At 38.4% G+C, this 20,826-nt stretch overlaps 3 protein-coding genes across 3 annotated transcripts; 2 read left to right on the top strand and 1 right to left on the bottom strand.

Annotated features, from left to right (window-relative positions):
- Window positions 1-2,781: 2,781 nt before the first annotated feature.
- GCK72_000226 (uncharacterized protein) lies at window positions 2,782-6,923 on the top strand (the record flags this gene model as incomplete). The annotated part of the gene is made up of 7 exons (XM_003091701.2): window positions 2,782-2,847; window positions 2,893-3,096; window positions 3,144-3,236; window positions 3,297-3,360; window positions 3,416-3,687; window positions 5,297-5,513; window positions 6,691-6,923. 7 exons carry the CDS (start codon window positions 2,782-2,784, stop codon window positions 6,921-6,923), a joined length of 1,149 nt encoding a protein of 382 aa, XP_003091749.2.
- A 179-nt stretch (window positions 6,924-7,102) lies between these two features.
- On the bottom strand, window positions 7,103-13,851 carry GCK72_000225 (uncharacterized protein; the record flags this gene model as incomplete). The annotated part of the gene is made up of 8 exons (XM_053722346.1): window positions 7,103-7,189; window positions 8,696-9,129; window positions 10,071-10,347; window positions 11,385-11,624; window positions 11,883-12,033; window positions 12,086-12,240; window positions 12,337-12,406; window positions 13,718-13,851. The coding sequence occupies 8 exons, from the start codon at window positions 13,849-13,851 to the stop codon at window positions 7,103-7,105; spliced, it is 1,548 nt and encodes a 515-aa protein (XP_053590991.1).
- A 2,439-nt stretch (window positions 13,852-16,290) lies between these two features.
- Window positions 16,291-20,656, top strand: GCK72_000224 (uncharacterized protein; the record flags this gene model as incomplete). Its single annotated transcript, XM_053722345.1, has 6 exons — window positions 16,291-16,323; window positions 16,455-16,601; window positions 17,090-17,478; window positions 19,482-19,596; window positions 19,839-19,949; window positions 20,576-20,656. The coding sequence occupies 6 exons, from the start codon at window positions 16,291-16,293 to the stop codon at window positions 20,654-20,656; spliced, it is 876 nt and encodes a 291-aa protein (XP_053590990.1).
- Between the last annotated feature and the right edge of the window lie 170 nt (window positions 20,657-20,826).

The following is a 20,826-nucleotide window of genomic DNA, read 5'->3' as shown; positions in this document are numbered from 1 at the left end:
CCTAAGGACACGCGTGCGAAGACCTCCCGTAAGAGGATCTCCGACTTTACTTTGCGAACTTGGTTCGCGTATATTCTGTGCGAGTAGAACTTACTCCAAAACGCATGGAACAGTAGACTAGCCACTGATCCGGAGTAGTTCCTAAGGACACGCGTGCGAAGACCTCCCGTAAGAGGATCTCCGACTTTACTTTGCGAACTTGGTTCGCGTATATTCTGTGCGAGTAGAACTTACTCCAAAACGCATGGAACAGTAGACTAGCCACTGATCCGGAGTAGTTCCTAAGGACACGCGTGCGAAGACCTCCCGTAAGAGGATCTCCGACTTTACTTTGCGAACTTGGTTCGCGTATATTCTGTGCGAGTAGAACTTACTCCTAAACGCATGGAACAATAGACTAGCCACTGATCCGGAGTAGTTCCTAAGGACACGCGTGCGAAGACCTCCCGTAAGAGGATCTTCGGCATCAAAAAAGCTAGAGCGATTGTTGTAGACACTCATCATGGCCTTTTTCTTCAAGTTTTCGAGAACTATGTGACGTCGGTTCTGAAAAATGTGAATGTCATGAGAGATTTTGGAAAGAAACAAGAAGGATGATGAGAAAAGACTCGAAGAAAGTAGTGAAAACGGATTTCAGCGAAAAACATTTTATAGAAAACAAAGAAACTTTTGGATGAGTAGGAAATCAGAGTGTGACAGAGTTTTGAAGTATTTATTACAGCAAAACGCAACAATACAGGTAGCGAGAATAGGATTTTGACAAAAAAAACTGTAAACTGTAGAAAACGGTAGGCAGCTGTTGACAAGAGAAAATCTAAAATAATTTTGTATTCTGCAGCTTAGAAAATGAGTTAAACAACCGCTATTCGAAAGAAAACTCGAAAATTCGTGAGAGCACGATTAGAAGCAACGGAGAAGTAGCAAAAAAGTAATAATCAATATTTTGAAGTTCTCTAACTATACTCAATATCTCTGAAAATGAGCATTATAATCATAAAAAGCAACGGAGAAGCAGCGGACAGAGTTATCTTTCAAAATAGTTATTTTTACGATCGGAAAGAGCGAAAATAAATTAGTGAACAAAATGCACAATAAGCGTCAAATTTGGCATTATTTTCAGTAAATTTCAACAAAAACTCTCAAAAAATATCAAGTTTTCAATTTTTGAAGTCAACATGTATTATATCTTACGACAGCTTCTCATTGTTTTCTGTTTCTACTCCTAAAAATGATCAATATCTCAAAAAATGAGCATTATGGTTATAAAAAGCAACGAAGAAACAGCGGACAAAAATTAATATTCAAAAATTTTCTGATCAGCGAAACCTATTTAAAAAACGGTCGCCTAAGCATAAAAATGAGATAACCACGATCGGAAGGAGCGAAAATTAACAAATTTGTGAACATTTTTGTGATCAAATTTGAGATTATTTTCATTAAATTTCAGCGAAAACTCTCAAAAATCATCAAAATTTTGAAGGTCCGCATTTTTGCGTGACGATATTTCCCGCCGTGACGTCACAATGTATCATATCTTACGACAACTTCTCATTGTTTTCTTTTTCTACTCCAAAAAGTGATCAATATCTCTGAAAATGAGCATTATGATCTTTTAAAACAACGGAAAAGGAGCACCCAAGATTTTTTTTTTGAATTCTCTGATTAAAACAGCAAAAACTATTTTAAAAAACGGCCGTTTCTATTCTACAAGTGATACATATCTCTAAAAATGAGTATTATGATTATAAAAAGCAACGGAAAGAATAAAAGATATACTTGGGAAAAAATTTGGAAAACTTTTGAAAAAAAATCATTGAAAAAAAAAATTCTAGTGAAAAAAATTCAAATCCGGGCCGACCGGGCCGGGCCGGAATTTTGCAAGTATGGTAAAAATCAAAATAAAATGCTGAAAATGAAAGAAAATGATGCGAACTGATGAGGAACTAAGCAAAAACTCTATAATTCACAGAGGAAATGACGTAAATTGATTTTTCAACAATTTTAAGCTCAGATGAAGAACTATTCGCTGAAATATGTCGAAAACAGCTGAAATATGACACTAGGGCCGTGAAAAATGTTTTTATCGATAAAAAATCCCGGAAAACGGTCGCAAACTCACTATTTCTGACATGTTTTTTGTAAAAAAAAAACAAAAAATCGATTAATTTTTTAGTTTGAAAATTCGAAAATATCGATTTTTGCAGAAAATCGAGACGATTTTGCTGGAAACAGAGACAGAGGGAAAACTGAACGAAGAGGCCACGGAAAAAACAAAAAAAACTGGAATTGACGAAGAAATGATGATAAATCAATTATTGATTAAAATAATGGCTCAGATGATGAAATAATTGCAAAAATAAATTGAAAACTGCTGAAATAGAGAATTAAAGCTTAAAAAATTATATTTTTGACAAAAAATCCAGCTTTTTTAAGCCATTTTCTCGTTGATTCTTTTCAAATGCACCGCCTTTTGAAAGGTCCGCATTTTTACGTGACGGTGTTTGCGGTCAATGCAGCAGATCTGACGACAGAGCCATTACAGACAAATCCAAGCGAAGAAAATTAAATTTTGCAAAAATTTTCATAGAATTGTAATTTTTTTTCAATTGTTCAAGCTATTTTTAATCTAATTGTCAGCATTTTCAGCCTATTCTTCTCTCCGCTGACTACGGTAGAAATTTTTCTGTGCATTTTGACGTGACAGTGTTTGCGTCGTGTCGATTTACGGGGAGCCTTGAAAATTGAGAATTTTTTTATTTTTCAGTGATTTCCCGAAGAAAAATGGCATCGACAGTGATTTCAGTGGCTAGTTTCGATATAAAAAAGTTGAAAACTTATTATTTGAAGGTTTTTCTGCCAAAAAATCGATAAAAATCACAAATTTTCCTTCAGGTCGACATGGAATTCGACAATCGGAAGAACGCCGCGCTGGCGATTCTCAATAAATTATGCAGAGACTTTTTGAAGGTCGCCGAGCAATTTGGCGGGTGTCTAGCCCTCCCCCGACGCGATTTTTGCACAATTTTGGTGATTTTATCGCCGGAATTTATGAAAAATGAGAAAATTATCGATTTTCTGGAAAAACAGCATTTGACAGTGAGGAAAATTGGTTTTAAAATGAAATTTTTTTCATTTTTTTGCAGATTAAGCTGGAATGCGAGTGTGACTCATCGGTTATCGAGGAATCCCTCCCATTCGCTGTTTTTTGGTTTATGGAGAGAGTAAAATGGTTTCGGGTACAATATTTTAGGCCAAAAATAGCCAAAAATAGAATATTTTTTATATTTTTCATTCAGATCGGCGACTGCTTCGTTCAGGACGGTTTTCTATGGTGGAAACAGACAAATTTGCCGAGAATTCGTAATAAATTATTATTTTTTTTGACATTTTTCAGTTTTTATCAATTTTTTTCTAGAAATCAAGACGCATTGCTCTGAAACTGGCAATATATACATAAAATTCACCGCGGAACACATCAGAATCCACCCTTTTGAGCACTGGATTCTCGATGCCGATGAACGATTTTCCGATTTGACCAGCGGTCCGATTACCCGCCAAATCCGTCCGAGATGGGTGACTTGTCTGCCGAAATTAGGAAAAGGACAAATTGTGAAAATTCATCGGAAAATTCCGGAAGACGCGCCGTTTGAGAATTATGAACAGATGATGTCGTATTGGAAGAAATCGGTTGGTGGGGCAAGATCAACAAAAAAATCGGTCAAAATGAAAAAAAAAACCTTAGAAAATGTAGAAATCAACGGTTTTTAGTCATCGAAAAACCCCGTAAAACGAAAAAATGTCGTTTTTTTAACATAAATTTCAAAATGTCTGTTGAAAACCCATGTATTTTCCAATTTTTCGAAAAAAAAACGTTGGAAAGTTATCTATTCACCATTCCAAACGATATTTATGCTTTTTTCGGATGTCATCTTCAAAAATTCACATTTTTGATGCGAAATTCCTAAAAAATCCGTAAAAATCTAGGGTAAACCTTAAAACTCAAAGAAATAAAAAAAGGACTTGTCCACGAGGAGTACACAGAGCATTTTTACAGTTTTTTCTTGTTTTTTTTGTCTGAAAATCAATGAAATCTCTCCAAAACTTGCCCTCGAAATGTACACAGACATTTCGGTAGAGCGCACTTGTCTATTAGCAACCCACCCGTCTTACAACTGCGCTCCATCGCAAAACGAGAGAGTATTGGCGAGAGAGACGCAGAGTTTCACATTTTTTGCACATTTTTACGAAAAATGGCAGAAAAGGTCAGAAACTGTGAAAATTTGTGTTGTCGCGCGAACAACAAAAACTCTGCGTCTCTCTCGCCAATACTCTCTCGTTTTGCGATGGAGCGCAGTTGTAAGACGAGCGGGTTGCTAATAGACAAGTGCGCTCTGCCGAAATGTCTGTGTACATTTCGAGGGCAAGTTTGGGAGAGATTTCATTGATTTTCAGAAAAAAAAACAAGAAAAAACTGTAAAAATGCTCCGTGTACTCCTCGTGGACAAGTCTTTTATTTTTATTTTTTTGAGGTTTACCTTGGATTTTTACGGATTTTTTTAGGAATTTCGCATCAAAATTGTGAATTTTTGAAGATGACATCCGAAAAAAGCATAAATATCGTTTGGAATGGTGAATAGATAACTTTCCAACGTTTTTTTTCGAAAAATTGGAAAATACATGGGTTTTCAACAGACATTTTGAAATTTATGTTAAAAAACGACATTTTCTCGTTTTACGGGGTTTTTCGATGAGAAATTCTCTAAAAACCGTTGAATTCTGCATTTTCTAAGGTTTTTTCATAATATTAACTGTTTCTAATAGAAAAATTAATGAAAATCACAAGAAATCGTCAATTTTCAACTCAAAATTCATATTTTTGTGTCCAAAACTCAAAAATTTGGAGAAAATTAACATCAAACATCAAAAATCTCGATTTTGACCTGTTTTTGATCGATTTTAGACAAAAAATCGACTCAAAATTAATTTTCGAAATGTCTTTCTCAACCCTGTCCGCGAGGAGTACACAACGGAGTGCGGTAGAGCGCGTTTGTTCGAGGACTCTCATTTTTCCTTGTCACCACTACTGCGCTCTACCGAAACCGCGAGAAAATTGTGTGCGGAATTGAGAGGCGCAGAGAAAAAGAGACATTTTTCAAGGGGATTTCGGTGGAGCGCACTTGTAAGAACTGTGCCCCGAGAAAATCGACTCCAAATCTCAAAACCCTCATTCCCAACTTGTCCACGAGGAGTACACGACACAGTTCGGTAGAGCGCGTTTGTAATTTTCATTTTTCAGTACGGCTACGACCTTCCCCCCACGGAACCAGAAGTCTACTACGATATTCTATTCCATAATGGTCAAACAATGCTCTATCCGTTGTATTGTGTCCTGACGGGACCCCCAGACGTCCTTCCACTTCGATCCAATTCGAAAGTCGCCAAAGAGTCGTTGGAGACGTTTTTGAGAGCGTTTAGAGAGGCAGATATTGAGATTTTGGGGCAGAAATTTAATGGTGAGATTGGGGAGAAAATTAGGAAAATTAGGTTGAAAATTCGTATTTTCTTGAAAAAAGCAGGAAAAGGCTCGAATAGCGTCAAAGGTGCGCCAGATCATCTGAAAAATCGGCTAAAAATGACAAAAAATTGGTTCAAAATGCGTCAAAGGTGCGCCAGATCGGCTAAAAACGCTGAAAAACTACAATTTTTCTAGTTCAAAATTTAAGTTTTCAGCTTTAAAATCGATCTGGCGTACCTTTGACGCGTTTTGTTGAAACCGTGTTGAAATGTCTTATTTTCTTGAAAAAAAACACAGCAATGCGAGATCGTGAAAACGCGCTCCGTCGCACAACGACTTGGCATGGTGCCAAATTCGATTTCAACATTTATTCGTCGTTTATTTCAGTATAAACCGCTACGCGCACGCAGCGCGATCTAAAAAGCGAATTTTTCACCTAAAAATTCAAGATTTTCATCTGAAAATTCGAGTTTTTCACCTAAAAATATGGATTTTTCATCTAAAATTGCTATTTTTACTTAAAAATTTGAGTTTTTCATTTAAAAATTCTAGTTTTTTACCTAGAAATTCAAGTTTTCTGTATTTTTGACCTAACAATTCAAAGTTTTCAGCTGAAAATTCAAGTTTTTCACCTAAAAATTCGAATTTTTCACCTAAATATTTGAGTTTTTCTCCTAAAATGCTGAGTTTCCCACCTAAAAATTTGAATTTTTCACCTCAAAATATAGATTTTTCACCTAAAAATTCAAGATTTTCATCTGAAAATTCAAGTTTTCCATCTAAAAATTTGAATTTTTCACCTCAAAATATGAATTTTTCACCTAAAAATAGAGTTTTTTTACCTGAAAATTCGAGTTTTTTGCATTTTTCACCTAAAATTTTAATTTTTCACCTAAAAATTCGATTTTTCCATTTAAAAATTTGAGTTTTTTATCTAAAAATTCGAGTTTTTTTGTATTTTTCACCTAAAAATTCAAGTTTTCCACCTAAAAATTTGAATTTTTGACCTCAAAATATGGATTTTTCACCTCAAAATATGGATTTTTCACCTAAAAATTATAGTTTTCCTTTAAAAATTCAAGTTTTTAACCTAAAAATTGAGTTTTTACCTAAAAATTCAAGGTTTTCACCTAAAAATTCGACTTTTTCACCTAAATTTCAAATTTTCCCTTCAGCGGGCACCGAACAAGACTGCCAAGCGGCCAAATGTTATATGGAAGTGATGTCAATGCGTCCGAATTCGAAACTTCCAAAAGAGGAGAAGGTCGTCCGAAAGAATTCCGAAGAAATGCCACAAATTCGTAAAATTTATCCAAAAATTCCGATTGGAGTGAAACGATCCATCTCCTCCTCGACGGAACCGCCCGTTAAGAGAGAACGACGCGGTTTTTCGATTCCTGTTGAATAAATTCAATTTCTGTGTATTTGGTGGCCTAGAAATCGCAAAAATGCAAAAATTCGGCCACCACCTGTATTTTGTTGTATTAATTAATAATTGTTGTAATTATAGTTAATTATAGCTTTTATTGTATTCTCTTGTTTTCCATCAAATTGTTTTTCTAATTAATACCCGTTAATTAGTGTCAATTAGACATTAATAATTGGATTCGCCGATAGGTTAGCCGGCCGGTACTGTAGATCGATGGGACTTCGCGTGTCGTAGAGCGTGGGAGCCTGGAAATGCGCAATTTTTTGTTATTTTTCAATTTTTATTTGAATTTTCAGAAAATTATATTTTTTTGGTTTTTTGCGGTTTTTTTCTCAAAAAATCGGCAATTTTTAGCTGATTTTGAAAGTTTTCAGCGTTCAAAACGCGCTCTACCGGAATTTAGACGAATTTTTGAGAATCAGATCGTGGCCTAGAAATTTCTCGGCCACCGGCTCTTGTGGCCTAGAAGGGTTTTCTAGGCCACGCCTGTTAAAAATTCGAAAAAAGATTTGATTTTCAATTTATTTTTGTCAAAAATCTTGCCTAAAATTTGATTTTTGAGAGTAGAATGCGAATTTCCCGGTTTTTTTAAACTGTAACTCAAAAACATTCTATTTTTAGGCGGAAAAAGGTAATTTTTGGACAAAAAAAGATGATTTTTACGTTAAAATCTCAAAAAATCAATCGTTTTCGGTCCAAAAACGATTTTTACTCAATTTTCGATATTTCTGCAAATTGTCGTACGGTGTTTGCACACAATCTGGACTACAGTGACCCGGAGCCAATTTTCTGGCTGGAAATACTGGAATTAGTCGATTTTGCCCGATTTTAACAAATTTTACTATTTGTAATGATTTCAAACGCGCTCTACCGGATTTTTGAAAGATTTTTCAGAAAAATCGGGAAAAAGACGAGTCCTGGTGGTTGAGGACAGCCAAAATTATGTTTTTTTATTTAAATTTACGTTAGAGCGTGTTTACGAAATACTCAAATTTTAGCCCCGCCCCTAAAACAGGAGTACTCTTGTTTTGGGGGCGGGGCTGAAATTCGAGTAAATATTTAGAGTATGCAAACGCGCTCTAACGAAAATTTTCAAAAAACCTGAAATTTGGTAGTCTTCGGCCTCCGAAACTGGTCTTGTCCCGGTTTTCCCGAAAGTTCTGTATGAAATCCAGTAGAGCGCGTTTGAAACCATTAAAAATTGGCAACATTGGGTAAAATCGGTCAAAATCGTAAAATTCCAGTATTTTTAGCCAGAAACCCGGCTCCGGGTTACTGTAGTTTAGATTGTGTGCAAACACCGTACGACAATTTGCAGAAATTTTGAAAATTGAGTTAAAACATCGTTTTTGGATCGAAAACGATTGATTTTTCGAGTTTTTAAGTAAAAATCACCCTTATTAGGCCAAAAATTACCTTTTTCCGCCTAAAAATGGAATTTTTTGAGTTGGAGTCCAAAAACCAAGAAATTCGCATTTTACTCTCAAAAACCAATTTTTAAGCACGTTTTTCGAAAAAAAATTGAAAATCAAATATTTTTTCGAATTTTTAACAGGCGTGGCCTAGAAAACCGTCTAGGCCAAAAGAGCCGGTGGCCGAGAAATTTCTAGGCCCCGGCCACCAAAATAGCTTCGTAAAGTCTGGTAGAGCGCGTTTTGTGCCAAAAATTACCCTTTCCGGCGGATAAAATTTAAATTTTGCCTGAAACCATTCGCGCTCCTCTGCAATCCAATTAGAGCGCACTTACTTACCCTCAACAAAATGATAACCGTTCCCACAAAACAAGCGATTGAAAAAATCAATAAAAACAATCGATCCAACACCATAGCCACGTATTTCCAGTCCTCATCAATCTTATCGTCTCGATCCTTCTTTTTCAGCAATTCGGCAATAAAACAAATATTTTCGAACGCTTTCACCACTGGCGGCGAGTAGTACATCTTCTGAATAGTGTCATCGATCGTCGCATTTTTCAATTTGTGTCCGACGTCTTTCGACACTCGATGCGCATGCACGTTCAACGCGATTTTCCCGTCTTTCGGCTTCTTTTTCTCGTCGAATTTCTCCTCGTAATCATCGATTGGTCGCCGCATGAAGAGGAGTTTAGGGAGCCACTTTAGGAACACCTTCTTTACCCAATTTGGCATCAAATGGGTTGTTGGAGTACGGAAATGCAAATTGAGAGCTGAAAAATTGGAGTTTTACGGTGGAAAAACACAAAAAACTGTGAAATTTCGAAAATTTTGAAATGTCTCGTCCACGAGGAGTACACGAGTTGTTTTTCAGTTTTTTGAGACTTAAGAAAAAAACTTGAAAAAGCTGAATTTTTCAAAAAACTCAAAATCTTCTTGTCCACGAGGAGTACACGGAGAGATTTCGGTTTTTTTTTCAGTTTTTCGGTGGAAAAACACAAAAAAACTGTAAAATTTTTGAATTTTTTAAATTAGTTTTGCCTGCGAGGAGTACAAGAGACTTTTTAGAAAAAAACTCGAAATCGTCTTGTCCACGAGGAGTACACGACGGCTTTATAGAAATTTCGGTTTTTGAGTTTTCTGTTGGAAAAAACAACAAAAAAAACTCTAAAATTTCGAAAATTTTGAATTTTCTTGTCCACGAGGAGTACACGAGATTTTTAAGGAAACAACTCGAAAAATCACATTTTTTCAAAAAACTCAAAATCTTCTTGTCCACGAGGAGTACGCGACGGCTTTGCAGATTTTTGTGAATTTATGTATTTTTTCAACAATTTAACTCAAAAAACGAAAAGATTTACAAAAATTCAAAAAATTAATTTAAACTTGTCCACGAGGAGTACACGAGGAGATTTCGGGTTTTTTGAGGATTTCGGTGATTTTTATGATTTTTTCCCGATTTTTAAAAACATAAGTTTTTTTTTCCGCTTTTTCCCACGATTTACCAATCAAAATGGTGAAAAATTGATCAAAAACCTTTGAAATCACTAAAAAACTCAAAAAATCCGAAATCTCTTTGTGTACTCCTCGTGGACAAGATATTTTTTTTTTAAGTTTTTCAAAAAATGTAATTTTTGGTTTTTTTTTCTTAAGAGTCTTGAATAGTGCTATTTTCGAATGCTTTTCCCCAAATTTTCAACAAAAAAAAACTCACAAACTACAGTAACCACGACTGACAGTGTCACCATCACCATAGTGAACAGTAGGTACTTTCCGATGAGTGGCAAAGTGATGGAAGTGGCCGGAATGATTTCAGTGAGAAGCAAGAAAAAGATAGTCAAAGCGACAAGAATCGAGATACACAGAGTGACTTTTTCTCCGGAATCTGATGGGAGATAGAATACGAGAATAGTTAGAAACGAGATTCCGACGCATGGGAAGACGAGGTTGACGGTGTAGAATAGGGGTTTGCGGCGGAGTTGTAGGTAGTACTGTAAGGTAGATCAAATTTAGGACTACATTTTTCTAGATGACAACTTTTTGATAGCTTTGCACGGTTTTGAGATATGCGCCTTTAAAAATTGGGAGGCGAAAGAGCGTGGGAAGAAAGAGCGCGCTCTTTATAGGTGCATATCTCAGAAGTGGGCGGAGCTATCAAAAAGTTGTCAACTAGAAAAATGAAGATCTAGATTTGATCTACATGATTATAGTGAAATTAATAAAATTGGACGAAAAAATAACGCTGTGACAGCGCCATAAAAATAATCAAATTTCACTAAAATTTGAAACTTTCGAGAAATTTGCAGAAGTGTCACTGTGTGAGTTGTGTTTCATTTTTTTCAAATTTATATTTTTCTTGTAAAACAACTCAAGATCTCTATTTTTGTAGTTGTCAACTTTTTGATAGCTCCGCCCACTTTTGAGGTATGCGCCTTTAAACTTTAGAAAGTAGCTTCTCTACTTCAAAGGCGCACAGCTCAAAAGCGTGAAGAGCTATCAAAACGTTGTTAACTAGAAAATGAAGATCTGCGTTTGATCTACCAAACCCATTTAAATTTGAAAAAATTGGACCATAAATAACACTGTAACACTTCTCGAAAGTTCTGAAAATCTTGAAATTTTCGTTAAATTTAGACAAATTTCAAAAACTTGCTATGGTGTTAGTTCTTATCCGATTCGTGAAAATTTTACATAATTAGACACACTAAATGTAGCTGTACATTTTTGTAGTTGACAACTTTTTGATAGCTCCGCCCACTTTTGAGATATGCGCCTTTAAAGATAGCGTACTTCCAAAGCGCGCGCAGAGAGAGAGGGAGAGAGACACCCTCCTCTTTTCGCACGCTCTCTCGCCTTCTTTTAGGACGCTAGCTTTGACCCGCCGTATCTCTAAAACGTGAATAGCTATCAAAAAGTTGTCAACTGCAAAAATGTAGAGCTAGATTTGATCTACCTAAAAATAGTAAAATCTTTAAAACTGAACCATTCTGGAGGTCATGACGGGATCTCAAAAGTTAGAAAAACCCACCGTCACATCAATATAAGCGTTTTGCGGACAGCAACTCGGATAATTCTTGGCTCGTCTCTTGGCGACTCTCGACATAATATCCCATTCCACAGACGGATAGTAGTCAGATAAATCGATACCGTCATCAGCAACAGTCACATTATCCACTATTCCCTTATCATCAATCTCTTCCTCGAATCGGAGTGAAGGCTCGTTGAGTTCCACGGAGAGCAAGTTTTCTGAGAATGTCCAGGAGCCGAACTGCAAAAAATTTGGGTTTTGAAGCTCAAATAGTTAATGAGAATCTGACGAGCTGGCGCGCCTCCGGCGCGCAGTCCACTTTTGAAAACCACCACCTTTATCACCACCACCTCACCCTGCTTTTCTTTGAGCGCGCGTGGCGCAACCGGGTAAGCAGTCGTCGTCACCCAAAGGGTCAAGGGTTCGAGTTTTGCCCCCAACCAAAACTTTTTTGTCTTTTCTATTTTTTGAAAATTTTGAAATTTTAAGCAAACCAACCTTCAAATGACACTGTTGCTCGTCGAACGGGAACCATCTGACATCGATTTGACACATACTCTTAAAAATCGCTGGTGGCTCCCAAGTGACCTCTCCGGTATAGTGAAGTGTGGCCTTGGTGGAGATGGTGATGTTGTAGTTGCTATCGGCGCTGAAAATTTGGAGATTTTGAATTTTTCGGCCATATTTTTTTCAAACCGTACTTATTATAAAGCACAATATCGGGCACCCAAATCATTTCATACGGCACGTAGAGCACATTCACGCCACCGTAGTTCACCGGGTCCCATGAGAGCTTACGATCGATCCATGTCTGTTTAAGCCATACGGAGCATGTCATGATTTGGTCGATTTCGTGCTGGAAATGAGAGAAAAATAGGCAAAAAAAATTTTCAAAAAAACATTTTTTTTGGACTGACCATTTTTCGCCTGAAATTAAAAAAAAAGCTCTTACCACATCAATAATCTGACTAAGACGAAGCTTCAACTTGATCGTCAGCGGCTTGTTTGGTGATGTGGACGGTCTGAAATTTAAGTCTTGAGGGGATTTTTTCGGCCCAGAAGTTCAGTACTAAAAAAATTCAAAAAAATGTTTTACGAACGATTTTTGTAGGTTTCAAAGGTTTTTAAGGGATGTAATTGAGGAAAACTGTAGAAAAGTTTCAAATGTTTCAAAAATTCAGACTCATGATTTTTGTGCAAAGTTTGTTTCCTGAAAACGGGAAAAAACTCGGTATCCTTTTTCAATGTTATAAAATCTAAATTGGTTGCGCAGCGGCTCAGGCGCTCCACTGACCCGGTGTTTTGCTTTTTTTTTCGATTTTGGCGATGTACATTTTTAGCTTTTTTTTAACGCTGCAGTTCAGTAGAGCGCGTTTTACACACACTACTCGACATATAGAGTCGCTACGCAGTCAATTCGTATATTTTTTAATTGGTCAAAATAACAAGCAACCGTATTCGAAAAATGTGTGCAATTTTTAAAAATTTTTTCACAAAATTAGAAAAAATGTTTTATTTTTAAATTTTTCATCGAAAATGTGAACATCTTTGACAATTTTTCAGAAATTTGACTTTTTCGCGAAAAAACTCGAAAAACTTCGAATAATTCAAAAAAAAAGTGAATTTTGGCGCCAAGTGCCCCGGGCCTTGACAAATAAGCTTTGAATCACAAAACTTGAACGACTTTAAAGAAGAGCGCCTAAGGCACGCCAGCCTCAACTCACAAAATTTGACGATACACACAAATGGTGGCGCAACTTCGACGCTTTTTGAAAAAAAAAATATCGAAAAAAATTTGAAATTTGGCGCCAAGTACTCACTAGTGAAGGCCCTCGACTCGGTCTGGAGTTATGGGACGTGACCTATATCATTGGAAAGCTGAGAAAACGCTGATTCCAAATATATATTCAGTTTTTGCCCTCGAGGTCTGGTATTCGAGAAAAACAAGGTCAAATTTAGAAAAAAAGACACATTAATGCTTTTTTTTCTAACTTTGACCTTGTTTTTCTCGAATACCAGACGTCGAGGGCAAAAACTGAATATATATTTGAAATCAGCGTTTTTTCAGCTTTCCAATGATATAAGTCGCGTCCCATAACTCCCGACCGAGTCGAGGACCTTCCCTAGTGAGTACTTGGCGCCAAATTTCAAATTTTCGATATTTTTTTCAAAAAGCGTCGAAGGTGCGCCACCATTTGTGTGTATCGTCAAATTTTGTGAGTTGAGGCTGGCGGCGCTCTTCTTTAAAGTAGTTGGCCGGGCTTTGACAAGTATGCAGTTTTTGTACTCCGCTTTGGGCCAGGCCAAATCTGAAAAAAAAACGGATTTCTCACCTCCTATGCCGATTATAATTAACCATAAGGTCATCGTATAACCTCTTCGCATCCTCATTAGACTCCACAAATTGAATAATTGAAGTATATGTCGATAGGAATAAAAGAACACAACAATATATAAGAGTTTTCATATTTCAGGGAACCAGGGGGTCCAGTGGAGAAAGAAAAAGAAGAGAAGGGGGGAAGAGTGTGTAAAATAAAAGATCGATAAGAAGAGAGGAGGGAAAGAAGAAAGAAGAAATACTCTTTCTTCTTCTCCTCAAGAATGTCCCCCCCCCCCCCCCCCCGCTGGGGACCAACCGAAAAATACTTTTTTGAGAGACGCAGGGGGGATTAGAAATTGAGGAGGAGCAGGAAGGGGAGAGAATGGAGAAGACGAATACGCAATTATAAATTTCATTTCATATTCTTGATGACCTTTTTTTTCCTAATTTTTTTTCGAAATTTTTTCAATTTTTTATCGAAAATGTGACCATTTTTACTATTTTTCAGATTTTCTTCTAATTCTGAATCATACTGTCGAAAAAATAAAGTTTCGACAAGAATTTTCAAAAAAAAATTCGCGCGCTGAAACGCGCAAGCGCATAAAGTTGTGGGCGGAGCTTAAACTGCAAGCGGCGCGGTTCTTAATTTGGGAAAAACAACTGGAATTAGAACCGCGCCGCTTATTTAAGCTTGCAGTTTAAGCTCCGCCCACAACTTTATGCGCTTGCGCGTTTCAGCGCGCGAATTTTTTTTTGAAAATTCTTGTCGAAACTTTATTTTTTCGACAGTAGTCGAAAATTTGACTTTTTCGCGAAAAAATTCAAAAAATTCAAAAAAATTTGAAAAATTTGAAAATTTGACTTTCGCGCCAATTTGCCCGGGCCTTGACAACTATGTGGGGAATAGAAGAAGAATTGGGAGAAAAAAAATGATAGGTCTGAAAATGTTCAGCTTTTTTTTTTGAGAATCATGAATGAACCGACTTCCGACCTCCGACTTCTGGGCATTTTTTCCATTCCGACTTCCGACTTCCGAGTTCCGGATAAGGAATTTTACTTCCGACTTCCGTCATTCCATAACTGTGGATTTGGAAAAGTAAATTTCGCAGAAATACATGGAAAAATGATCTATTTTTCCACTGATTTTCGGCAATTTTATGATTTTTCTCTTGGAGTTTTTGAAAATTTGAGAAAAATTTAATTCCGACTTCCGACTTCCGGGAGTTTTTTCACTTCCGGCTTCTGACTTCCGACTTCCGGATAAGAAATTTTCTCTACGATGCAACTCTGGTGAAGACCTCCAGGTGATCGTGGAGTTTGCGAAAAATGCAAAAAAAAGCAAAAATGTTTCGCATGTCAAAAAGGTAAAAAATTTTCCATTTCTCGGAACTTTGATCTTGTTTTTCTCGAATACCAGGCCTCGATGGCAAAAACTGAATATATATTTGGAATCAGCGTTTTCTCAGCTTTCAAATGATATAGGTCACGACTCAAAACTCCAGACCGAGTCGAGGACCTTCCCTAGCGAAGTGTCATATTTTTCATTGCATGTTCATGCTTTAATTTTGAGTCGCTACGCAGTCAAATATGGAGGAAAATGCTGAGGGAAATGGTTTATCCTGAAAAAGCCGAAACTTGAAAAATTGAATAGTTTCAAACAAAATCCAATTTTTCTTAAACGCAATATTTATCGATTTCCATTTCCTTTAAGGATGACTGATGCCATATTTTATATCGAGCTGCAATCTTTAAAGGCGCATATCTCAAAAGTGGGTGGAGCTATCAAAAAGTTGTCAACTACAAAAATATAGCGCTATACTTGTTCTACAAGGTTTATATAAATTTAAAAAATTTGGGACAAAACGTGACACCAAGGGGACATGTCAAAGTCGACCAATCCTTACTGTTCTTTTTGCATGCTATCTTTAAATGCGCATATCTCAAAAGTGGGCGGAGCAATAAAAACGTTGCCAACTACGAAACTGTAGCCCTATATTTGTTCTGCAAGAAAAATATAAATTTGGGACACCTGGGACAAAAACGACACCAAGGGGGGGGGGGGGGGGGGGGGGAAATGTCAAAGTTGATCAACTTTCACTTGTTTTTGCATGAAATCTTCAAAAGCGCGTATCTCAAAAGTGGGTGGAGCTATTGAAAAATGGTCAACTACAAAAATATAGCTCTAGATTTGATCTACCAAACGTTTGTAAATTCAATAAAATACAACTATTCCGGAGGTCGTGACGGAATCTCAAAGGTTACCGATATTTTCGAACCTCGGTGGAATAGCAATTAAAATGATGTTAACAACTAAAATGTAGCCCTTAACTTGATCTACAAGAAAAATATAAATTTGGGACACTTGGGACAAAAAGTGACACCAAGGGGACATTGACTAATTTTTTGACGTTTTTTTTTTGCAACCGTAGGATTTTTGAACGTGAATTTTAAAAATCCCACATTTTCGCGCCACGTGGTTTTTTTCCGCGCGATAAAAACCCGTTTTAAAATCCAAAAATTTTTAATCATTTTCACAAAAACGCGGTGTTTATTGAACGAGAAAGGAGAAATCGAAATAGAAAAATTATGAGCGGCACTACTGGCGATGAGCATAAAAAGGTGAGCACAGTTACTACAAGTGCGCTCCACCGAAATCCTGCGTCTCTCAATTTCGCACACTATTTTCTCAGGTTTCGGTAGAGCGCGGTTGCAAGAACAGTCCCGGGATAATAACTATAAAAAATTTCCAGTTGAATACATGGCTCGAGTCGATTATCTTCCGCTATTTTCATATTTGGTCACCGGTCAATTGTCAGGAATTGATCAAGAGATACGAGATTTATGAGTTGTGTCTTCGAGCCAGAGAGCTCTTCTGGTCACAGCCACTCTATCGTCATGTAGGTCAATTTTTTGATTTTGAAATTATATTGGTTGTGTAGATCAAGTTGTTGGCTACATTTTTGTAGTTGACAACTTTTTGATAGCTCCGCCCACTTTTGATATATGCGCCTTTAAAGATGGTGAGGCGAGAGAGCGTGCGAAAAGAGGAGGGCGTCTCGCTTCTCTGCGTCTCTCACCCTCTCCCCGCGCACGCCTTGGAAGTAGCCAATCTTTAAAGGTGCATATCTCAAAAGTGGGGGGAGCTATCAAAAAGTTGTCAACTAGAAAAATGTAGCCCTTGATTTGATCTACAAGATAAATATAAATTTGAAACAGTTGGAGCAAAAAATTACACCAAGGGGGCATGTCAAAGTTGATCAATTTTTACTAGCATGCAATCTTTAAAGGTGCGTATCTCAAAAGTGGGTGATGCTATCAAAAAATGGTCAACTACAAAAATGAAGATCTAGGTTTGATCTACCGAACTGAATCTCAAACTTTGCAGGTGGAAGTTCCTGTCACCATAGTCGGCGACATCCACGGTCAATTCGAGGATCTGAAAATGATGATGGACATGAACGGATGGCCATTCAGCGAGGACGAGGCGAAAGAGATGTGTCGAAATATGTTGACAAAAAACGGGAAAGATATGAAAGTGACACTTCCGGCGACACTCGGATCGGGTACCGACCGTCAGAAGGGTCCAAAAAACTATCTTTTCCTGGGCGACTACGTTGACAGAGGTTCTCATTCGATTGAAGTCGTGTTGATGTTATTCGCAATGCACTTGAGATGGCCTGACCGCGTGACACTTCTTCGCGGGAATCATGAGTCACGACCGGTTAATAGGGCATATGGATTTTATGGAGAATGCTCGAGAAGATATAGTGATAAGTGAGTGGGCGGGGTGCGGTCGGAGCGGTCGGAGCGGCTGAGGCGGTCGGTGGCGGTCTGAAAGCGGATAGAGGTCATAGGATAGGGCGCTCTGAGATACGATCGTCCCGGTCACACAGTGCGGTCGGCGGGTGGCGGTCAATGCGGTCAATGCGGTCGGTGCGGTCGGTGCGGTCTGAAAGCGGATAGACCGGGCGAGGCTGTCGAACAGAATTCATGAATCGTACTGAGCCGTTAGACCGTGCGATGCGGTCGGCGGTCGACAAGGGTTGTGCTCGAGAATTGGCAAGAGATGGCACGGGGGCGAAGCGGTCAATGCGGTCGGCAGAGGTCGGTGGCGATCGGCGGCCGAAATGCCGAAGGATCCTGCATCTCGTCGATATCGATGCGGTCTGAGGTTACGAGCGTCCCTGTCAGACAGTGCGGTCGGCGGGTGGCGGTCGGCGGGTGGCAGTCGGCGGGTGGCGGTCGGCGGTCAATGCGGTCGATGGCCGGCGGTCTAAAAACGGTGGAGCCGTGCGTTGCGGTCGGCGGTTTAAACACGGATAGATCGTACAAAGCGGACTGATCGTGCAAGGCTTGGCGCTAATTATCCGGGCCCGAATCAATTATCGTACGAAATTACAGGAATTTGTCTCCTAGAACCTTTGAAACTCTCTAAATCTGTCCCAAATTCACGAACATCGAAAAACCAAAAAACGCAAAAAACGATTCTCCCCGGCCGGGAATTGAACCCGGGTCTCGCATGTGACAGACGCGGATACTCACCACTATACTACACAGGTGAACCGCTGTGGATCCTATATGTGATCGCGCGGTGGCGTATATGCAGCTAGAAAGAATCAGCGTTGTGTCCTATATGTGTCCATATGGATCCACGCGCGGTCGGCCGAAAACGTGTGCCGCATATGGATCGTATATGGATCGCATATCAGGATTAATTCTACCAACCGTATTTGGTTGATTATTGTGTATGAAACACTAGAAAGGCCTAATTCATTGTTGTGATTGTTATATAATGCTATAATGTTGTTTTACTTTTCCTTTTTCAACTTGTTCACTTTCCATTTCTCGGACTTGTACATTTTCTCCATTTTTCTCGAAGTTCTTTCTTTTTATAGCAGATAATGGCAATACTTCGTGAAAAATTTAAAACTCCACACGATTTATATAAAAAATGATAAGTTAGTTTGACGGTTGTAAAACGATTTTCGAGCTTTTCTTGAACTTTGAAAGAAGCTATACCCGTCGATGACATTCGAAGTCCGATATTTTGACTTTACTTCGGTATGGCAAATACTTACCTTCTTACCTTTAATTCCATCTGAAAAATATAATTTCTTATCATACCGAAGTAAAGAAAAACACAAGAACCGAACTTCTCAACAAAAAGTATATCCCAAAGTTTCTTGAGAAAACGACAAGTTTTCTATTGAAAAAAGAAATTTCCGCAAATTTAAATATCTTTATTTTTACTTTTAAAGTTTGCCATTATCTGTTTTCAGCAAAAAGAATGAAGAAATTCGCTGAAAAACTTCGAGAAACGAAGAAAATGGGCCCGGACTTATAGAAAAAAATGTCGCGTCGATTTACGGTAAACAACACGCCCACGTGTAATTCCGGAGTGTCGTTGCGGCGGCCGGCCGCTAGGCTCAAATATGGACCATATATGGAACGTATATGGATGCTATATGGATGCACGCGCGGCCAGTACAAGGAAAAGACGACCGCACATATACGCCACACGCGCGGTCCACGTTTCATTTAGGGACACATATAGGACGCTATATGCACACTTTCACATATAGGATCCATCGCGGTTCACCTGTGCTACCGAGGACACACCGGAGAGACGACGGGGAGGGCGTATAAGAAAGCGGCGGGGGAAACGGGAAGGGAGGCGAGGGAAAGGTCGAGGGGCGCTCAATTATGGGGGACTAGTTTTTCTCAGAATTTGGAATTCTAGGCCACCAATTTTTTCCCAATTAGTTATCTAATTCCAGAATCTATGAGGTCTTCCAATTGGCGTTCAACACGATGCCACTCACCGCCATCGTCAATAAACGTATCATGTGTATGCATGGTGGGATTTCAGAGGAACTTTACGACTTGAAGCAGGTACTGCGGATACACAGACACACAGACACACAGATTTTCAGCTCGACTCGATAAAACGTCCCATCGACACTCCGGACATTGGAATCATCGCCGATTTGACATGGGCGGACCCGGAGATGGACATTGATCTGTACAAGGAGTCGCCACGTGGCGCGGGAAAGATTTTTGGCGCGAAAGCGGTCGAAGACTTCTGCAAACACTTTGGCCTGGACCTGATCGTGAGAGCGCATCAAGTCGTCCAGGAGGGATATGAGTTTTTTGCCGATCGCCGATTGGTCACTATTTTCTCGGCGCCGTTCTATTGTGGACAAACGAATAATGTGGCGTCGATGCTGAATATTGATAGTGATATGGTATAGTTACAGATTTTCGAAAATTTTTGAAAATTTTTTCAAAAATATGCAAATTCGATGTTTCTTGCTCAGTTTTGACTCTATTCTTCTGAAAATAACATTTTTGAATTCAGCTCGTTGAGAGCTTTCAGAAAAGTATAATCATGGCATGGTTTGCAGTAGGTTGGGTCTCGCCGCGAAAACTACAGTAACCCTGGAGTCGACAGATTTCGTGGCGAGACCCAAACTGCTGCAAAATATGACATGATTATACTCATTCAAACCGTCTCGACGAGCTAAATCTGGATATAACATTGAAAATCATGAAAAATGAGTCTCTAAGCAGAAATTGGCATTTTTTCCGAAATGAGGAATTTTTGCTTCCAGACTTGAATTATGCACAATATAACACTCAGAATTGAAATCAGCAAGTTGAGAGCTTCCAGAAAAGTATAATCATGCCATGGTTTGCGGTAAGTTGGGTCTCGCCGCGAAAACCACAGTAACCCGAGGGTCGGCCGATTTCGCGGCGAGACCCAAACTTCTTCAAACCATGACATGATTATACTTTTCTGAAAGCTCTCGACGAGCTGAATTCAAAAATCTTAGTTTCCACAGTTCGAAATCAAAACTATCCTTTTTTTCAGGTCGCCTCCTTCATGCTCGTCAGACCAGTGTCGGAGATCAATAGGGAGATGAATGTGGGAGAGAAGGCCGAGGAAGAATAAATTTTTTTTAAAGAAACGGTGTTTTGTGTGGTAGTGGTAATAAAAATGAGTTTGAATGTAAAAATGTTTATTATTTCCCCAGATTTCAAAATTTTTCACAAATGTCTTCTGATTTTTTTGGTGACGTCGATGACCTCGAGGAGAGTGAACCCTAGGGAACACACGTCGGA

The sequence above is a fragment of the Caenorhabditis remanei genome, chromosome I (genome assembly GCF_010183535.1).
Source record: "Caenorhabditis remanei strain PX506 chromosome I, whole genome shotgun sequence".
NCBI lineage: Eukaryota > Metazoa > Nematoda > Chromadorea > Rhabditida > Rhabditidae > Caenorhabditis > Caenorhabditis remanei.
The sequence above is the reverse complement of the archived record's forward strand: the minus strand, read 5'-3'. Positions and strand labels throughout refer to the sequence as shown.